The 21,181-nt window shown below is 42.0% G+C and overlaps 2 protein-coding genes and 1 long non-coding RNA gene across 6 annotated transcripts in view; 2 read left to right on the top strand and 1 right to left on the bottom strand.

Moving 5' to 3' along the window:
• The window catches only part of LOC308192072, a 46,032-nt gene extending 40,714 nt beyond the window's left edge, over positions 1 to 5,318 (top strand). For 3 of the 4 annotated variants that reach the window (XR_013948524.1, XR_013948526.1, XR_013948527.1), the window contains one exon: positions 119 to 5,318. This is a non-coding gene — a long non-coding RNA (uncharacterized lncRNA). The remainder of the gene's footprint in view (positions 1 to 118) is intronic. The other variant, XR_013948525.1, reaches the window with a different exon arrangement.
• Positions 5,040 to 11,463, bottom strand: PSMB1 (proteasome 20S subunit beta 1). The gene is made up of 6 exons (XM_080585229.1): positions 11,244 to 11,463; positions 10,292 to 10,399; positions 8,823 to 8,904; positions 8,253 to 8,382; positions 6,634 to 6,740; positions 5,040 to 5,316 (listed from the first exon to the last, which is right to left on the bottom strand). The coding sequence occupies exons 1-6, from the start codon at positions 11,348 to 11,350 to the stop codon at positions 5,131 to 5,133; spliced, it is 720 nt and encodes a 239-aa protein (XP_080441355.1). The 5' UTR covers positions 11,351 to 11,463; the 3' UTR covers positions 5,040 to 5,130.
• TBP (TATA-box binding protein) lies at positions 11,443 to 20,966 on the top strand. Its single transcript, XM_080585224.1, has 8 exons — positions 11,443 to 11,562; positions 12,843 to 13,084; positions 13,746 to 14,077; positions 15,008 to 15,095; positions 17,026 to 17,117; positions 18,287 to 18,454; positions 18,757 to 18,851; positions 19,775 to 20,966. The coding sequence occupies exons 2-8, from the start codon at positions 13,031 to 13,033 to the stop codon at positions 19,852 to 19,854; spliced, it is 909 nt and encodes a 302-aa protein (XP_080441350.1). The 5' UTR covers positions 11,443 to 11,562; positions 12,843 to 13,030; the 3' UTR covers positions 19,855 to 20,966.
• The last annotated feature ends 215 nt before the right edge of the window (positions 20,967 to 21,181 follow it).

The following is a 21,181-nucleotide window of genomic DNA, read 5'->3' as shown; positions in this document are numbered from 1 at the left end:
GTTCAGATCAAGCGCAAGGCAGTGACACTGGAATGCAGCTTTCTCCAAAATGGTTGATCATATAAAACCTAAGAAAAAGCTTCCCACTCTTCTTTTATTTTTCCTCCTCTCCCCACAGCCATCAGGCCTCTGAACTTTCTGCAGTCTCAGTGCATGACGTTCTCCACAAAGGCTGCAGAATCAAGCTGCAAACAGAAACACGCAGTTTGAGGACAGGCTCCTGGAAGGGGACACGCTCCCGAGGCACTCTGCAGCATCCCCACCTCCCAGGTACGGCTCCATCAGTGGCCCAGGTGGCCGTGGAGAAGAGGCGGCATTCAGCTGCTCCACCCCGGGTCTCACACACAAGAGCACAGCAATGAGAGCCCAGTAAGCAGCTTGGTGACCCACCAGACCTGACTGCCAAGCTGGTTACAGCCCTTTTGCACAAGGCCTGGTTAAACGCTGCATTGGTCCAGAGGAGCTGTGACTCTGCTGGACTAAGCCACCTTGTCTGCTGCACCCTGGGTGGGCATGTAGGTAAGTCAGCACATCAGTGACTTCTTGGACTAGAACCGAGGTCTCCAAACCCCTGTGGCCAAAGAAAGCTAAGCAGCAGAAATACCTAAATTTCAGAGGTGTCAGCCAAATAAATTTTACAGCAAGAGCAAAGTCTTTATAATACCACACTACAACTCCCGGTCTTTTACATCTTCTCTTCTCCAGCAAGAATTAGAATCCTGCTTAGCCCCTCTTTTAGGGTTCTTTGGCTAAAGAGCAAAGCACCAGTTGTGTTTTGGATGCCATCCTTATCCCCTTGCTAATATCCCTTTAATTTGTCTTGTGCCAGAGAATATTAATTATTGTAGGCTACAGCGAAGTTGAGCAACTTGACAGAGTCCATCCCTACCCTCACTTGAGCCTCTGAAACGAACAGTGAAGTTGAACTCTGCCAGCAACTGTTCGGAACAGGGCCAAGAACAATCTAACAGGAAAGATACTGAGGATTTTTTTGTTTGTTTTTCTGTTAAACCATGTTTTTGTAATTATGAAGACTTTGTTGAGATTACTTAGAAAAGGAAGTGCACATAAAATGGTCTATACAATTAAACTAACTACATATTAGAGTTGAAAGAATATAAGGCTGGTCTCACTGTGTTGCACCCACACAGACAAAACCCCTTCTCAAAAGGAATTTGTCTTGAGAAGGCAGTTCTGGAGACAAATCTTGGTTAACTTCAGGCCTATGTGCCATATTGTCTGTTTTACAACTGCCCCAGCTGGCCTAAAAGCAAAGGACATCCATATTAAACAAAAGCTGACTGAAAGAAAGAATTTGAAAGCTGTCACTCCCAAATCCTTTTCAGTCAAAAGTTGGTTCCTGACTCTAGATCAGGAGCCCCGCACAGGTCAGCAGCTACTGTATGCTCTTAAAACTATCTTCTACTAGCCTCGGGAGAAACCGGACTGTTTTATTTTGCTCAGATTGACATGAATGCTTTTTTAATCATTCCCTACATGCTCCTGCCACTTCTCCACAAGCTTAGGTTTGTAAAATCCTGAATCACTCAGCAGAGCACTTGGAAAGCCTACTTTTTCTTGGTTTCCAGTTTGGATAATTCTGTGGTATCGAAAAAAAAAAAAAGTTTTTCCAAGTGTGGGAAATTACAGCTTTGCCCCATAAGTATACAAATAGTGGAAAGGAGTGAGTTGCAGTAGGATCACTTCAGACTGCTATACTTCAAACTGTTTTGTGATTCCCATATCGCTGTTTTTCCCCATGAAATGGCAATAAAATAGAAGCAGCCCACCCCTGCCTCCCACCTCACAGAGGCACGTACTGTTGCAGACATCTCTCTGTAAAAAGGAGAAATACCTTTGCGGAGTGAGTAAGCCCAGTGCTTGTTCTATAAAACAACATTTTATGATTCAATCTTAAGATCACCCTAATAAAGGGAAATTAAACTTACCCTCCATGCAGAAATGACACAGTGAACTAGTTCTAGAAGCATGGATGCAATATATATGCCCTGTCAAGCACTTTCACTTTCCATAATAACAAGCCCCCTACCCTGTACACAAAATGGGTTTGACACATAAACAATCCTGCTGAAAACATGTGTCTAAAATAAAGCAAGGTCTACTTTATTACAAACCTAGTCTTCAGGGCTGATTCTGACCTTGTGCAGTCCTTTATATAAGCAACAGTGTGCTGCCATTTGGCTGAGATCAAAATAAAGCCTCCCATCTCCTCAATAAACACTACTGCAAAGCATGTTACAGTGGGAAACTGGTAAAGTATGTATGACTATTTTTACCCACCCCGTGTGTAACTGTGGTGTAGTCTGCTAGAGCAGCTAACTATTGCCATCTTAAGGTCTTGGTTAAGTATTGCTCCAGATGAAGAGGAGCTAGCTGTCGCAGCTTTGTGCACTTGCTCTTCTTTTACCATGTCACTTGCATGCAAGCACTTGATCAAGGTGGTTAGAAGCACTCACGCCAAGATTAACCAAATTCTGCAGCACAGCTCGCTTTTGAAATACACATGTAACTTGTTTAATATTAAAAAAGGGTATTGCAAGACAAACGTTTTTCTTCTCCCTTCCTTTCCCCAGAAGTCTGGGGCATCTCATCCCTAGCCAAGTAGACCCGCCAATCCCAGACCTCTGCTTCTAGGAACTGTAAGTGGTATTCTTCTATTTGTTTTGCCTAGCTGTACCTCCACAGTGTACCACCCTGGGCAGTTCTGTAACTAGATAGTGCTCAAAGTACTTCATAAAACATTAATTGACGTTGTAGACAGTGCAACATGACTACTGACCTGATTTATATACAGGAAGTACAAGTATAAAACTTAGGAGGGTTGCAAAAAGTCAGGGTATTCCTGAAAAAATAACATCGGTATTTCCAGTCCAACAAGCCTGTGTAAAAACTTTCATCCCCTGCTGGTTCTTCAGCCAGAGGTGCTCTACAGGAGAACTGAAAAGGACACAAAACGGCCATCTCGTCTGCACAAGTGCTCCAACCAGACAGCACTGATGCCCAAGAGCAAGAAAACTTGCATCCTCATTACCTGCTCTATCTCCTCTATGACCTGAACACTCAAATCACCTGGTGTTCCTCCTGAAACAACTTACAGAGACAAGCCTAGACACCTCGAACTAGAACAAGTAATTTTTAAGGTCTGTTTGACATGCATTTAGTTTTCATATAAACTTTACCTTTGAATATATGAGCATCCAAACCTAAAATCAATTTTTTAAATTGAATCAGTGCAACTCTCCTACACATTTGACATCTATCAAGAACGCTAAATTCATTCAGGTACAGATTAGATTCTTGTTTGTTGCCTTTCCTTAATAACTGTTTAGATCATGCATATTGGAAACAGAGCTGTCCAAAAGGCAGGCATGCCAACTTGTTATCATGAGCTGCTTTTCACTGCAGCTTTAATACTACTCAGTTTCACCGGAGTTCAGCAATTGTGCAAAACTAACCATTTATTATGAAACACTTGAGCAATTCAGCATAGAATTGGTATCAAAGATAGCTGAGCTTAAGATGCTTTAATTGATTTTTTTAGAAACAACAGTGTGTATTCAATTTGGCATTCCAGATTTGCATTTTAAATAGATGCAAACTTTTAGTTCTTGGAATTACTGCATTGTGTTCAGTTTGCTCAGTAAGGAACAGCCTGTAGCTACACAATCAGTTATACAACTAACTGTGCCTGTTTCAGATGGCTTTTGCAAATAATCTTAAGCATCCCTGTAAGTCACTTGAACGTGCCTGGAAGTTCTGACTTGTGGGATCAAGTGACTTCAGCCAGTGATGCTCACCCTCGGGATGCTGTGTCCCTTTACTGCTGATGATCCATCTGGGATGAGCTGTTCCCTCCTTACACGGCCCAACAGTGGCACCCAGTGGTCAAGGGTATTCATGAGCAGCAGCAGTTTCCCAAAGCACTCAAGTTGTCACTCACTGGATTTCCTAAACACATCCAGAGTCCCTTGAAATGCGCCGTGTGTTTCACTAATGGTGTTCAAAGTTACCTGCTACTTGAACTGTCTAGAAAGCCTGAAACTACCATCATTGATGGTGACTAGCCAAAGCTAAAAAAAATTGCATGACACCCACAATGCTGCACACAAGGCAGTCAGCCACCTTCAAACAAGCCACAAGCTTACTGCAGGCTCAAACACACCAGCAGAATTGTTTTTATAAAGATCAAGTATGGTGCCTCAAGCAGAGATACTTTACATGTCCTTTTCTGAATGGGTAGAGACTGAATAGATTCCTGTACAAGAGATGATTTTGCCCTTCATTACTCATCTCTGCTCTTCTGAAGGTCCTAGTACCCAAGCCAAATTTCCATGAATCTGACTGTCCATGCCTGATGCAATTTCCCAAGAATAAAAAACTAGTAGGACTGACAGCTTCACCCTCAATGTTAACAGGCTTCCAAGAATCTCTATTATTCATCAGAAGCCAGAAAAGGATGCTGCTTCCGTTTTGGACACCAACCAAATACATGTGGAGGTGAGTCAAGATGCTGAGTTCAGGACTAAACTTTGAAAGGTTGCATGTAACATTCTTCCCTCTTATGCAGATAAATTTGTTTCAGGCAACTGAGATTTATCATCTGTAAATAAACACAGAGAGGTCAGATGCCAGAACAGCATGTCAGAAAGATAAACAAGAAGATGGGAAAAGTAAGCTATGAAGTACAGAGAAGACAGCAGGAACAAACACAACAAATGCTTTTCTCACTAAACCAAGGCTGAACAGAAAGCATCATCAGAAAAGCTGTCAGTCTAATTTTAGTAAGTTCACAATCCTCCATGTTGTAGCATATGGGACTGTAAGAAGAGGATTAAATTGACAATGTAATTAGATTGATTAATAGATTAAGATGAGATGAACCAAATTGACTTAGACAAACACTTAATATCATCCTTGCCACAAATTGTTTGGGTTTCTAAAAAACAACAAAAAAAACCACACACCAAAACACCACTATCACTTCTACCAAAGACAGAAAATACTCGGCATAACAGTCGTCAAACTTCTTGAAAAAATTTAATAAGACAAACATCTTCACGATACAGTTAAATTGTATTCCATAGATTACATGTTTGTATGTGAACTCAATTAGTCTTTTCGTAATTGGATGGTTTCCTCTTTAATTCCATCTTTTGTGACCACACAAATCTTAAGTGCATCACCAGTGTACACATCTCTCTCAGCAGCAGAAATAAAGACATCTTTAACCAGCTGCAAAGCCTTTTCCAGGGTCAGAGGTACATGCTCCACATTTTGCATGTTCTTGAAGCCAATCTAAGAAAAGATGAAAATGCTTTTTAAATGAAGTACGTTCCATCGAGCATGAAAGCCGTTTCAATCGCTGCACGAGAACGAGCAGATTTAGACAACTTAAAAAGAAATGATTAGTCCGTTTTAAAAACCCAAAGTTGGCAAAAGTAGTCCTCCATACAGTTTATAGCTGCATGATCAGAACTTTACCAACTCTGATATTTGTACACAAGTAAACGGAAGCAGATCCAGTATAAAGCAAGCATAGCCTCTCCTACTAATATTCAGCATATGCAAGATACTGATCCATTTCTTCAGAAACTTCTCACTGGGTTAGCAGCATCAGAACTGCACACAAGCCCCTTCTCCAATCATTTCATAGTTAGAAGCATTTCTTAAAAGCAAGTATTCCTAAATGCACCTAGAATTTAAAATAGCCCATATCAGAGCATGATCTGCCCCATTAAATATATTTTAGCCATTAAGTAAACATCAGAATTGGAAGAGTCATTTACTATGCCTCAAATTCAGAAATGATAAAAAATAACTTAAAGCAACTTATGACAGAAGATGTTTTATTCTCTCCAGTTAATGAAGCTTAAAACTGAAACAAAGCTGAGAAACTCGAGTTGTTAAGGAAACTGGAAAGATGCTATTCCTTTATTAGCTGACAAAAACTAATAGTGCTTACTGCTTTTTTAAGCACTTAAGTTGTGTTGGCATCAGGCTCATCTGACTAGCAATACCAGCACCAATATCTAAGAACCAAATCAGTAAAATGCGCTTTGGTATTTCTCTAATTCAACAGTTAACAGTTTCAACTAAATATGAAGATACTTAATTATATCTGTCAAATATTTGAGTAAGTTTCCAGCAGTTTTATGCAAGAACATTCTTAGAAAATAGTGAATAACTTGTACACAACTTGAGAATCTCAGAGATACATTAAGGTGTTAAAATGTATTATATACCCCAATTAATTCTATCATCTTAACTTAGAATTATTTCATGCTAAGTAATAGGCATATTTACATTATCAGACGAGAAAAAACAATCAGCTTCTACGGGAAGCAATTTCTCAATTAAAACATTTAACTATATTTTAAACAGAGAGCCCACTGTACCTTATTAAAAACCTTAACAGAATCCAAAAGCATCACTTTTGGACTTCTGAGAGGGTGGAAGCATACAACTTGTAAGTTTACTTAGGTAGGATTAATAATACCTGTAATATGTTTAAACCTTCTCTCAAAAGTAGTGTTCCTCAAAAGTAAAACTACATTAATTTGAATGTCACAAATCTTCAGAGATCATGAAAAACTAACACACAAATTATTTTACCTGGTTATCAAGCAAGGGCTGCAGCATGGCACTTGCTGATCCACCTGCTTTGAAAGAATCTCTCTGGTACGAGCCTACTGGATCGAAGCTATAGACTGCTCCCTTCCCTTAAAGAAAAAAAAAAGTACATAATCACAATCCAAAAAGATTCTCAACAGTGATACAGATTTACATCAGGAACCAGTTCTCTCCACAAGCAGCCTCTAGAACAGCAGAGATCCCAGCAAACCTTTACAAAGTAATACCGCAGCACAGTCAGACAGTACTTGGCACAGTAGGCTCACTGTGGCCACGGTCTGCTACTACACGCAAGGTTATCTTCAAGATTTAAGCTATGACCATCCTCTAACAGCTGTTGCCTATGGTACTTACCACAGAAGTCCCGATGCAGAACAATCGAAGCAGAAGAATGTGCTAAAGCACAGTGCTGCACAAAGAGCTCTACTTGTCCTAAAGCTAGCACAGAGGCATTTTAGCCATCAATGCATAGTTCTTGAGCTACCTCCAGACAGCATGCTTGGATGCCTCTGTGGTGCCTCGCTTGAACTGGGGATGATGCTCTCGTTTCTTACACGCTTCCCTCTGGAGTCAGGCCAGGCTGTGCAATGCTTATTAGCTTGTACAGCATTACAGGTGTAGACACCCTGTAGCTCTGAAGCATCAGGGTTTCATGAGGACATACTGCTGAAAACACAGCACCTGGCCACCCTCATTCTTTTCCTTCAGCCAGGCTGCACCTGATTTGAGAAGCACAGCACAGGTAGCTGAGCAGCCCCTAGGAAGCAAGTGCAAATCCAGGAAGTAACATTAAATCAGAAATAAATCTTACCGGATCCATGTGTGCAAACCTGTGCTCTGATTCTAATCGCATCCTACAGCACCCTCTTAATTTGAGATTTACCATTTTTAGGCCAGAAAAGCCCCTTCCAGACTCCACATATCGTAGATATGCCTTAGCAAGGCTAGGAAAGCAGTATAACTTTGTGTTAACAACAAACCATGGGGAATGGTTGAAGTTATCCAGACACAACCACCTCTGAGCTCCTGCTCAAAGTCAGAGAACACGGGATTTTAGCAGCTCAGCCACATCACTGGACAAGAACACAGGAGGTCCTGTACATTGCACTGTAGCTTCCACATAGAAGTCGTAGTTTTCATTGGAGATTAGTTAACGTTTAAAAGTCTCTTTAGAGGAACCTCTCTGGAGTAGGTCTTCATATTTAAGAATCTCTACCACAAGGAAAGGCATGAATAAAATATATACAATTCTACTATTAACATTTCCTTTAAAGAGGCATTTAAGAATTCCAGCAAAGCTGTTGTAATACAGTGTTCCTGTCTAAATTAAAATATGAATGGTAAGCAATGCTAGCAGATTTCGTTTGTAACAGTTTTCAGACTTTTAGGCTCCTCAGAAATGGAAGATCAAGTTAGTACAGGAAACGAGAAAACTGGTTCAGATGCACAATATGTATTTCGCTTACGTAAGTACCCAATACCTAAAGGCAGGTGTTCAGAATAAGCATGTTAAATTAAATTATGTTAAATCACTCCTTCAGTACACCTGAGACACAAAAGGACAGCTATCCACCTGCAGAAATTTAGTCTCTAAGTCTTACCTTCCTCATCAAGTCCACCAATGATGTTGTAAACATAGTAAGGGAAGAAACGTCGGGAGTACAGAATTGTGGACAGCATTGCTGCAATAGCCCCAGTAGTCATGGTCTTGTTATTGGAATGCTTGTACATCTGCAAATGGCACACCACATCCAAGAAAGAAGTCACACACTAAATTTTATAGTCAGTCAGGATTACACTTTTGAAACCTCGTTACAGTAGAGATTGAGGCTTAGCAAGATGATCGACTAGCAAGATGAGCAAAAACACACTGGTCTAACAGTAAAGTCTTATCACAAGCCAAAATTAATATTTCTGTGAGATTTGGCAAAGAATAGATGTTGCCTCATTAACATTAGCCTCTTCAGTGCTTCCATTCTTTAAATTTGTGATGTTACACTTGGAAGGACACAGCATCAATTTCACCTGCCTGATCTTTCACTAGCAATACAGCTATAGTAGTGATACAAACACTTGAGGACAAACAGCAAAATCCATATTTAAATAGATCATGGGTCTCAAATGCAATACTAAGAATATAAGTTTCTAAATACATTGAGATAGTCAGCTACCTTTAATCTTGCTTCAATGATTTTAGTAAGCGTCAGGCAGTCCCCATGGAAACCACTGCATCCAATGACCGTTCGTTCTGTTCTGTAAAACCAGATTTTGTTGTGATCTTAGATTTACTATGAACTATACCACTTTCTTACACAGCAGATCATGAAAACATCAAATATATTGTCGGTTTCTCTAACGAGATCGGAAACTGTTGTCTAAAATGTAGTAACATGTATTCCTTGCACCTACAAGGAAACTGCAGCCTACATCTTGGGAAGGACTCACTCAGTGCGGGACCACACAGATGTCATTCTTCAGTCTACTGACTTCCACAGCAAGACTAACCAAAAAAAAGGTCAACTTCTTCACGCACCCCTAACCCTAGCTATTACCTAGCTACACAGTATCAGTCAAACCCGTCCTACTCCATCTGGCCAGAGGACTGCTTTAAGATTTTAAGATGGTTATGTAACATTTATACTGTAGGTGGTTTTCGGTGTCAGCACAACAGAAGTTACTTGGCTACAGAGGTAAGGTAGGTTAGCTCTTTGTTCAGTTCCAAAGCATTTCATAAATGCTAACTACAGGAACACACGTTTGAATTTTAAACTTTAATAAATCAGTGACAACCTACAAAAACTGACATATATTTCATAGGATTAACACTCAGTAGTCACTTTCAAACTAACTTCAGAATCGTCTCTCACCGCCACTAGAACTACGCAAATTCACCAGGTACTGCACACAGATTGCGCCAAAGCAATTTCCATTTAGGCAGTAACAGAGAATCAAAGATACAGGACGAAGTTAGTCAGGAAAAACATCAGCTCATATGATTTTGTGTCATCAACAAAAAAAATTGTTTATACAGCTGATGGCAGCCTACTAGGTAAACACCTACACATTAAAAATACATACCGTTTATATTCTTTTGAAATCAAGAGGATGCTATCTAGGTGAGTCAAGATAAGCACATAAACGTAAAAAGTTCAAAAATGGAACTACAGGCAGGTTTACCTCTCTGAAAATAAACACCCTTCAAAGTGACAGATGGCTGACTAGAGGGACGCAATACAACAGACAGTGGCGGGCACGCTTGTGAACTGGCAAAGCAGAACTAATTACTACAGAACTAAGTTTTGCTACAGTTAAGACAAAAGTTCTTCTGATTATCCTGGTAGGATAATAGCTTATGATTATCCCGCTAGACCCTAGCTTATGTTACAGACAAAGTCTGGTACCATGCTAAAAACATTCTGTTGTCAGCAAAATTCTACAACATGCAACAAGAAATCCAACTGCATTTGAAACAGCACATCGCAGCAACGGACACCACGATTCAGAAAATCAATTCTGTTACTATCCTTTTTTCCTGAGAATTCAGCATAAGGAAAGTAGCAGATCATTTCAGATAGGTGACATGCTCATCACTACACATCAATCTTTCCTCCATTTCAGTTCTTACAAGGCATAGACTTACAGTTTGTAGCATTTTGGACTGTCCCGGCTGTGAATTGCATAACCTTCACTCAGTCGTGTGTCAGAGGCAACAATGCAAAAGTCTTCTCCAGCAATCGCCAACACAGTCCTTAAAAAAATTAATTCATATAATCATGACTTTTGTGACACAGCTTTTTTTTTTTTATAGGTGGTAAATGAACAGACAAGATAAGAGCTCTCTAACCTGACTCACATTGTGTCAAACATCTTATTATATTCCTTAGTACGCTTCCCGTTATGCATTTCCCTGCACATTACTCAGGATTGGAGAGAAGAAGATACTACACACTGAAAAGAACATACGTGATTCTCTATGTTGACTATAAATCATATGGAAAGTTGGTAACGTATAATACAAAAACTAGACACAGTTAACTACAAATTTTAGATGTGTGATAAGGAAAGATTGAACCTTCTACAACTGCTTGTATTTCCAAGCAAAAACATTCCAGCCAAGTATCAAGCACCAATATTGCTTTAAATTACCTCTTGAATTAGTATCACTCTTTCAGTTTGACGTTATTTTACATTATTCATTTCCAAATAATAATTTTGTGATTGCCACACACGTACTACCATTAAATAATAAACAGATGTCCTTTAAAAAGCGGTTAGGCATTATGAAAAACATATCTACAGAACGCTAAGCTGGCTCGGTCCTGCCAACTCCAGGCAAGCACCTTTACGCATCACCTACCTGTAACAGTTATGACAAAGCAGTTTTCAAACCAGTTACAGACTCAGAAGCAAATAACGCGACCATTAGCGGGTGTACCGAGCGCTATAAAAACCCAACCCCGCGGGTAGGGGAAACCGCCCGCACCGACCCGCGAGGGCTGCGGGACCCCGGGCGCGACCAAACCCACCCAGACACGCAACGGCCCGCCCGGCCCGGTCCCGGTCCCGCTCCCTGCCCCTGCGTGAGGGCTCACCCGCCGTTGAAGGTGTAGGGCGAGAAGCGGTACTGCAGGGCAGCCCCCCTGGGGCCGCCCAGCTCCGGGCCGAGCCCCGGCAGCATCCCCCCGGCAGCCGACAGCATCCCCCCGGCACCCGTCTCCCTGCCGCTGCTGCCTCACGGCAAAATGGCGGCCGCGCCACCGGAAGCTCGGCCCCGCGGCGGCGCCGCTGCCCTCACCCAACATGGCGGCGGCGGAGGCGGCGCGGAGGAAGTGTCGCGGTCGGGGCGCGCCGGGCGCGGGGCGCAGCTTGGCTCCCGCCGGGGCTGGGCGGCGGCGGCGGCGGGCGCGGCAGGTACCGGGCGGCCCCCGCGCACCCCCCCCCCGCCTCCGCCGCAGTGCCCCCGGGACGCGGTGGTTGGGGCCGGGCCGAGGCGGGGGCGGGGGCCGGGAGGGGAAACTTGGCCGCCGCTGGAGCCGGGAGGGCCGCGGCCGTGATGGCGGCGGGGCCGGGGGGCGGCCGGGGGAACGGGGTGGGGGGGAGCGGGCGGCTGCCGGGCGGTAACGGGGAGAGGGCGGGCGGGGGGCAGCGGGGCGGCCTCTGGGCCTGGAGCCGCGCGGGTTGTGGCGGCGGGGAGGGCCGGGGGGGAGGCCCCGGGGGTGGCGGTCACCGGGAGCCCGCCGCGGTACCGGGGGAACGGCGGGGCCCGGCCGCCCGCTGCCCCCCGCCGGCTGAACCCGCGGGCGGCCGCATGCCGGCAGCGCGGGTCCGGGCCTCTCGGGGCCGCGGGGGGAAACGTGTGCCCTCCCACCGGGGTAGCGCCCTTCCCAGCCCTCGTACCTTAAAAATATGAACAGCAGCCTGGTTAGGCCTGCTTCAGGTGCAGTGGTTTCCTGACGGCCTGCCCCTGGCCTAAAAGTGACCTTGGGGCTCTAAACAATAAGTATCCCGTTAAGCAAGCTGTAAATTAACGGAAAAGCACTTGATAGCAAATTATAATCTTTAAATTCTTCACTTGTGTTGGTTATTTCCATAGCATAGAGATATAATGAGTAACACAGATACAATTAGGGGAAAAAAAACACCACACAAATCATGCATACGCTTCATGTGTACACCTGAAACCGGCTTTCACTTTTTTTCCCCTCATAAAGCACCTCAGTGCAATTTGATGTGTTAGAGCTTTACTTTATAGAATTGGACAGCAACTTCCTAGTTCTGGTTTGAACAGGGATGTTTTTCCCCCCAGAAATAAAAATATTTTTGGAAGCCCAAGCTGTAAAATTGCCCAGGAAAAGACAAACAAGCAGCGTGGGGCTTTAAGCTTGTCAGTTTGTAGCTGGAGGAATTCAATTCTAAAAAAATCAATGCTTTTCCAAAGCAAAGCTTGCAGAACGAACTTGGGTGTCTCAAGCTGTTTGTGGAGGGGGTTTTAGGGACTTCCAGGGGTCTGCAAGGGTCTGCAGAGCGTGCCTAAGAGAGGTGGTTGTGTACATGGTGCGTATGTGCACGCATGCGTGGGTGAGGGTTCTTATATATATTTGTGTGTGGGCGTCTCTTATCTAACTAACCAGCTGATAGGTTTGCTTTTTGTTTAGCCATTATTCTCAAGATACTACTTCTTTGCTTTTCAGGTTCTGCTTAGTATTTCAGACTCGCAACACGCATTTCTCTGGAGCTGATGTTTTCCTAACGTTTTCAGCTTGGCTATAAAGCTGCTTTGCTGGAATGCTTTAAAGGGTTAGAAACCCTTCCGGTTTGAATTTAATTTCAGTTAATTGAGGGAAGTATTTCTGATCTTACCAAAGAAATAACTGGAAACATGGATCAGAACAACAGCTTGCCACCCTACGCTCAAGGCTTAGCCTCTCCTCAGGTAAAAAGAAACGATTTAATATGTAACTGTGATCTGAATTGCTTTGTGAAAGTGTTTGCTGTTTCTTGCATGTAGTCTCTAGGTTTTTTGTTTGCAGATCTGAACAATTCTACTACACATAGCATAATATTAGTTAAAAGCAGAACTGTAAAACCTTTGATTTATATATCCAGAGGTTTAAGAAACATACAGGTGTATTGGTTTCCCTGAAGTTGGAGCATGACAGACAGGTGGTAAATGTTAATTTAGTTTTGGTCATTGCTGTTGGAACCCTTTAAATTACTTTACACATAATGGACTACAGCTGTGCCACGAGTGCATTTGTTTCGATGAGTGCAGTCTTCATTCAAGTGATTTTAAGTAAAAATTGTGTGTCAAATTTGTGACATGCTTGCAAGGTACTGTGAGAAACATATTGGCATCGCTGGCTGGTGACAAACAGTGCTAGAACTGACAAAGCGATGGTCGTCGTGTTTCATTTTCTGTAATAACTGCATCTTCCAAGGATTTTCTGTTTTTAGCAAGTTACTAATATGCCTCAGGCTTGATACGATCAACTAAGATGATTTATTTTTAGACTACTCCTTCAAGCTTTTTTTTCTTAAAAGCAAAATGGATCACCACAGGATCCGTGGTTTCTTTTTTGTGCTTTTTTCCACAGGGTGCAATGACTCCCGGGATTCCAATTTTTAGCCCAATGATGCCATATGGCACAGGACTGACACCGCAGCCTGTCCAAAGCACCAACAGCCTGTCCATCCTAGAGGAACAGCAGCGACAGCAGCAGCAGCAGCAAGCAGCACAGCAGTCTACATCACAGCAAGCGACGCAGGGAACGTCTGGTCAAACCCCCCAGCTCTTCCACTCACAGACTCTTACCACAGCCCCCCTACCGGGAACCACACCTCTGTACCCCTCTCCAATGACTCCGATGACTCCCATAACTCCTGCGACACCGGCATCCGAGAGCTCTGGGATAGTGCCACAGCTACAGTGAGTGTCTTGTGTACTTCCGCAGGACGTGCTTTGACTTCTAATGCTTAATATTTCAGCATTGTAACTTCTAACAACACACACTCTAAGAGTTCAGCATGCTTTACTTATAAAATACTCTGGGTTGATAATCTGGTGTTTCAAAATATCTATACCTTGAAATATATTCTCATTTGTAGCTTGCAGGTTCAAAGAGAAGTAGATAGCTCCACTTCGCTGTGCATAGAATTTTGTTAGTGGAATGTTAAAGCAGACTGCAGGAACTATCACAGCTGAAAAGGAACTAGATGGGTAGAGGGGAAGAAACTAGCTGTTAGTCTAGGAGCTAGTGCTGAATAGCTTTTAATATTACACGTTCCATTTTCTACTTCATTACTACTGTTGAGTTTATGATTAGGAGGAAAAAACAACCTAGAACTAGTTGAGGTTCAGGTATGAAAGTGTTTTCACTGAACCTTAGCTTTAAAGAGACTTCTGCAGCAACTTATGGAAGGCCCAAAGAGAAATGGGTGGTAATCTAAGTGAATTTTGCATGGAAAGAGTAGTTCCTAGTACTTTCCCCCACACACACTTCCACCCCATTGAGGACCTTTAGATTTCAGAGTTTTCCTGGAAAACAAATATCAAAGGATATTTCGCATCTAATAATTTATCTTAAACTTTCTGGAGACCTTCTTTCCTATCAGCTGGCAAGGGGTTTATCTGTGGGTGCATTCTCACTTAGTCCTGTACCTCTTCTTCCTCCTTGAAGGGCAAAAAAGGAGGTTCCTGAGCCAAAACACTGCTCGGTGTTCCTGTCAGTAGGAAAGATGTCATTCAAACTCAGTTAAATAAAACAAGAAATGAAACGAGTCAAGCGTGCTAAAATGTGTTAAGATGCATGCATTCTTTAATTTACTTTTTAATTGTATTTCTGTGAACTATCGTCAGGAATATTGTGTCCACGGTGAATCTTGGCTGCAAGCTTGACCTAAAAACCATTGCGCTTCGTGCCCGAAATGCTGAATATAATCCCAAGGTAAGAGCAGTGTGTTAGAACTTACCCAATAACAGGTATGTCAGAAGCACGGGTTTGGGCCGTACTTTGTAATAGCTCAAATGAAAAAAAACTTTTTCATATATATGCAGATTTATCATAGAGTTCACAGAATGGTCTAAGTTTATTAAAGATTTGTGTTTTAAATCAGTAAGAAGTGTTTTTATGCTGATGTAGCTATGTTTTACCTGAGGTTGTAATTTGGTAGATGTGGAAAGATCAGCATGCTTAGGAAGAAACTAACTAACGTGTAATATACTGGCAAAGTTTTTTGTTGTGGAGCTGTCCTGAGCTACTGTTCATGTGGGCATGTTTGCTGCTTGTGCTCAGAAAGTTCCTTTTTTCTGTTACCACAAAATGGCTGATGCTGAAGGCTTGCTCCCTGTCTCCCAACAAGGAGAACGGAAGGAAGAATTCAATTTCTGGGCTCCTGCCAGAGCCACGGTTGTTCTGTGTGTGCAGTGGCTTCCTCCATCCAGCTGCTCCCCTGGAAATTCCTGTGGCAGCAGTGCAGTTACTGGTTGTTTTATCATCTTGCTCCCCCCCCCGAGCTCTCTTCTTTCATGTTGTCCCCCAGTGCTCCTACCATCTCCTTGCTCCTGATGGTTAGGTTTGGTGGAATGGCAGTTTTTTAATTTTTTCATGTCTGCTTCCAAGTTGACCACTGCTTCTAACTAGCAGGTTGGAACAGCAGTGACTTAAGCCATGGGAGTTGTTTAATTTGGGAAGCTTTGAACAACAGCAGAGGCCATGGAGCAGCAAATCAAGAAAATTTGTCACTTCATGTTTCTTCTGGGTGGCTCCTCTTGGAAATGTTACCTTTGCAACCACAGTAGCTGGACACCGTGTCTAATGGAAGTTTAGATGTTGTGTAATTGAATTGGCTCGCCTTGGGAAGGGTTCGGTTTTCTCGGGATGTGTTAGTTTGTTTGTTTTGTTTTAGGAGGTGGGATTTTGCTACGGTTTGCCTGAACTCTGCTTAATTGAAGTGTGCATGCAGGCAAATATAATAAATAACTGTTACTGTAAGTTTGTACCAGTGAGGCTGTTACACAATTGCATGCGAGTAAGATGCTAGTGAGGCAAAAATTTGAGCATACCCTTAAGGTAGGGTAGGTGTCTGCGTAAGCTTGTAGGCCAGAATGATCAATATGGAAACGCTGTTTTCCACAGCAGAGAGAAAGAAGGGTTATGTAATACACTCCTGACTTTTAGTCAGTGCATTCATCTACGAAAAAAAGATGTTGCTGGGCTGTATTATCTAAGCCACGGTTTGTCAAATGTGTTGTTAGGTAACCCACGCTTCTGCCTTGGCTATGTCAGCAGAGCATTTATGGGACTACACGGCGAATTGGTCCAAGTTACATGTACCAAACAAACAGCAGGGTTTTTGTCTGATGCCCGGGTCAGTTTACAGTATCTTTCTTCAGAGATTAAGAATATTTGTAAATGCAGGTAGAGATGTTACAGTACGTCAAATCGGCTGTTGTTTGACAGTAATATAAGTGTCCAACTTTTTAAGGTAAAGAAACAAAATGGATCATAAAATATTTACTTAGTCTTCCATCCCGCTTATAACAGATCAAATTTCAAGACACGGAGGAAGACTTGGTGTTAAGATTGTGTCTTTCACTCTGTTGCAAATGCTAGTGGTATTTTTCTGTCACATGCTTAGTAATGAAAGATGATCTTAATAAAATAGGATTGCAACAGAAAAAATCCTTCCTCTTTGACTCCACCTCTGCATGTGTGGGAAGCTACTTAAAATTTACTCAAAATGCTTGAATCACGAGCGATCTGCAAGTATATTTGAATTTAGTATTTCTTTGCAATGGCTTATGTTATGCAAACTCGGGTTTGGTGTGATGATTACAGCGGTGTGTCACTGATAGTCTCATCACTCACATTTCAGCGTTTTGCTGCTGTGATCATGAGAATAAGAGAACCACGTACTACTGCACTTATATTCAGCTCTGGAAAAATGGTGTGCACAGGAGCAAAAAGGTACGTTTAGCTGTTACAAGCAAACTAATTAAAGCTGTCTTTTCCTTTGAAACCATGATGCTTTAAAAATACTGATGCTTGAATATAGTATTTATATAAAATCATACAGATACAGTTAGGCTTGCTTCCCAGATAATTTCAAATAGACAAACGTATACGTTCTTTACAAAATGTCTTTTTGTGACTAAAAGGACTTCCTTGCTAAAGAGGAAATGAGAGTTCTGTTTCTGAAGCTCTTTCATACAGTCTGATAAACTGGCTGAGGAGATCATTATTCACTTTCTTTGGCTTTGCAGTCATCTATTTTTTTTCCTGATAATTTAAGAATTTCAATGACTGCACTAAAACCATTTAAACTGTAGGGGCAGTGGCAGGGTAAGAGTGATTGGGCATCTGAATAGTTTCATTCATCACAGGCCAAGAGCTCCAAGTCTCCAGTCCCTGTAGTCTGATCTGTTCTTAATGTGATTATTGAAGCGTGAGAATTGGAAACTAAACATAAGCTTAACTCCAGTGGGCAGAAGAGAAATTCTGCTCTGAAGAAGTCCTTTAGGAATCCAGAAGGAATAAGCCAATAGGCAGAGATGAATGAATAGAGCCCCACAGGGAACACTTTCTCTGCCTGGGGATGCTTGAAATTCAAGTTGTCTTACTCTGCCTTAGGAGCAACTGAAAACTTCACAAAACTGAAGCAAACTGAGTTCTGCAATAGCAAGTAAGGCCGTGCAGTTGTGTTGAACCCAGGTCTGGGTGCCTGGGCTGAATCAAGCAGGTGATTTGGGCAGTTTACAGATTTTTATAGGAATATGCATTTTGTAGCAGTAGTAATTCAAAGTTGTTTTCAGTGTAAAACTTAAGTAAGCTTTTACATCTTACTGGAGGGACTCAGGTACATATACATGAAGTCTGTGAAATACGTGGCTTTCCAGTTTTGTGTTTGCTGCTTCATAAACAGTGAATACAATGCCGGTCGCGTTCAGGACCATAGTACCAAAACTAAGCGTAAAAACTAGTGTTAGTTGTTAGGTGTAAAAATTTTGCGTGTGACTCCCCTTCCCATCCCAACACGCACCACATTTTTTCTCCTGACAAATATTTGTGGTTTAATGCTTTTTGATTCAAGTAATACTTAACTGAGGAAATACAATGGATATTTTTTCTCCCTTCAGTGAAGAACAATCCAGACTGGCAGCAAGGAAGTATGCAAGAGTTGTTCAGAAACTGGGTTTTCCTGCAAAATTTTTGGATTTTAAAATTCAGAACATGGTGGGCAGCTGTGATGTGAAATTTCCTATCAGATTAGAAGGACTGGTACTCACACACCAGCAGTTCAGCAGGTAAATAAAAGCTTGCCTATGTTTCACTCTTGTTGTGTACCGACTAGCTTAGAGAGTGGCATCTGTTTAGATCGTTTCCTTACACCAGAGAGGAACCCACACCTTTGTTCCTGTCACTCCTCTGCCTCTGGTGTAGCTGATGTTGCCCGGTATCAACCCATCAAAATGACAGTCGTTGCTGCTCTCCCCAAATTTCAGTGAACTCTACACCTGCTCTGTCCACTTTGAACAGTCCTGCAGATGGAAGGCTAGGGCATCTGTCTGCAAGCATGTTGAAACCCTGTGACTCTCTTCTCTTACAGCTATGAGCCAGAATTGTTTCCTGGCTTAATCTACAGAATGATCAAGCCGAGAATTGTTCTGCTTATTTTTGTTTCTGGAAAAGTGGTTTTAACTGGTAAGTGAAGATGGTATTTTATTCCAGTGGGTAGGATTTAGACTGTGTTAAATACAATGACACCAAGAGCATGCAACTTGCTAGTTGCTTTCCTTAAAGCTGACAGTACTGGGAAAGAACAGCTAGTACAGCGTTCTGCGGATGAGAACCCGCGAAGCAAACCGCGTGTATTTGGCTAAATCCATATAAGCAGTGATCATGAATCCTGACTGGGAATGCAGGTGCCCCAAAAGCCGTTAAGAGCACAGGTAATGCTCCTAGCAAAATCTGAAAGCCTGTTCCTGTGTGCTAGGTGCGTGACTGAGCTGACTGCTTTTTAACAGCTTGGCTGGAGGCTGCTGCCATCTTCCTTTGGCACAGCAGCCAAAGAGGGGGAGATAGACAAGCTCTAGGACCTCTTTCACCTCGGGCACCCCACCTGCACCCTTCCTTTTCCCCTCGTGCTGAGCCTTACTGTGTAGGGAAAAATGTAGCTCGCAGCTGAAAGGAGGAGCATGGCCCTGCGCTATGGCAGGTGGTAGGCTTCTGCAACAGTCTCCGTTTCCAGACCTTCCTTCCCAACGTGTTTGTGCTCTCTTGGAAGAAACACCCTGCTGGTTAGGCCTTTCTACAGAAACATCCTATTGGCTGTGCTTTGTAGTTCGGGCTCCTACGAAATTGTCTAGAAAATCTAATTTGTGAATATAGGGTAAGCATGAAGAGGCTAATGAAAGTCCTTTCAGGTTGGTTTTTTCATTTACCAGCTTTCTCACTGTTTATTCTGATAACGAATGCTTTATATGAAATGTGTATTTAAAAACTAGATGTAAAAAATAGGGATCATGTACATAAAGCTGCATTCAGATGAACATTCTGAAGGCTAAAATGGCGTATTTAACTCTAGAGAAAGGCATGAACTGACCTAATTTCCTCTCTTTTTCTAGGCGCTAAAGTTCGAGCAGAAATCTATGAAGCATTTGAAAACATCTATCCTATTTTAAAGGGTTTCAGAAAGACAACGTAACAGTTTCTACAAGTTTCAGAGAAATTGGGGGTACATTTTAAAAGGCATTGCATATGGCACAGCAGTAACGAGATGGACTTCAGTGAAACTGCAACACCAGGACTTGGACTATTTCCCAGTTAGTGCCTACTTCCCTGATGCTCACGGGGAATTATATTGATTACGTCTACTGAGTTACTGTGAGTTGCTTTACTGGGCTGTTCCTGGAGCAGTCTCTTCAAGTTTTATTTATATTCTAGCTTTTAAATAGTTTTAATGCCAGTTCTATTAATAGAAAATCCATAAATTGGTTTAAAAGACAACTGCAACTGTGTCACTCAGTGTATAAACCACTTAAGTTGCCATGTATATATGTTTTAATTTCCTTCCATAAGACCATGGTTTTTATAATTTTTAAGAACTTAAGCTTTTAAATTTTTTCAATTTTAATTTTTTTGTGCCAGACACATTCCCTCTTTCCAGTATTAAGACAGAATAAATTTATTAATGAAAATGGCTCACTGTACATATATATATAATATATATATATATTCCTCCTCTTTCCTCCTTCAGCTCCACATGTACAATAAACCCTGTTTATACAATTATGGGAACTGTCTTAATGAATTTTAAAATTATGCAGCTGGTAGAGTGAAATATATTGAGAACTTTTTTTTTTAATTTAATCCGGATTTATAAATAGCACATACACTACTGTAAATGACTTGTCAGTGTGAGGAGAATCTTAATGATACTCTGGCTTGCTTACCAGTAGCCATATCCTTGGCAACATTTAGCTCGAGTATTTCTAGTATGTTAAAGCAAGGGACGATTGGTTAAAGAAGTTTGTGTTCAAGTATGTGTTGCTTCACATTCAACAGATGGGATTTATGCAAGTCTTAAATAGCTACACTTGAGTGAATTGGAACAAAAGATTCTTGCTTAGCTTCTCGGCTTTCTTTTAAATTACTTTTGTATTTTACCAACTACGACAGTCTCACTATATTAGTGTTCCTGTAAAATGTCAAAGCCCTTCCGACTAGAGTCAGCATGTACATAATCTTCCCTTTGAACTGTGCTTGAAGCTTAATGGGCTGAGAACTAAAAATAAACTTTTTTTTTCCTCCAGTACATTTCCAGTAATAACCTTTCTACTTGCACATTCTTTCAAACAGCTTTTACCTAAAACTAACCCCAGTGTAACCATAGTCTCTACTTACTGAAACTGATGTTTCATTCCATAGAAGATGAAATGATAGCTGGTTTTGCTGCCATTAAGTCTGCAAGTTTGAAGTGAACTTACTTTATCCTTAGTCTTCACTGATCCTATCGGAAAGCCGGTGTTCAG

Source organism: Anser brachyrhynchus, assembly GCF_964034855.1.
Source record: "Anser brachyrhynchus genome assembly, chromosome: 3".
Taxonomy (NCBI): Eukaryota; Metazoa; Chordata; class Aves; order Anseriformes; family Anatidae; genus Anser; species Anser brachyrhynchus.
The sequence above is the reverse complement of the archived record's forward strand: the minus strand, read 5'-3'. Positions and strand labels throughout refer to the sequence as shown.

Excerpts from the sequence above, each read along its gene's own strand:
- TBP (XM_080585224.1), top strand. The coding sequence starts at position 13,031 with ATGGATCAGAACAACAGCTTGCCACCCTACGCTCAAGGCTTAGCCTCT. Across the intron at positions 13,085-13,745 it reads AAGGCTTAGCCTCTCCTCAG|GGTGCAATGACTCCCGGGAT; the intron begins GTAAAAAGAAAC and ends TTTTTTCCACAG. Across the intron at positions 14,078-15,007 it reads GGGATAGTGCCACAGCTACA|GAATATTGTGTCCACGGTGA; the intron begins GTGAGTGTCTTG and ends AACTATCGTCAG.
- PSMB1 (XM_080585229.1), bottom strand. The coding sequence starts at position 11,350 with ATGCTGTCGGCTGCCGGGGGGATGCTGCCGGGGCTCGGCCCGGAGCTG. Across the intron at positions 10,400-11,243 it reads CCCTACACCTTCAACGGCGG|GACTGTGTTGGCGATTGCTG; the intron begins GTGAGCCCTCAC and ends AATTTTTTTAAG. Across the intron at positions 8,905-10,291 it reads AGTCCAAAATGCTACAAACT|AACAGAACGAACGGTCATTG; the intron begins GTAAGTCTATGC and ends CTGGTTTTACAG.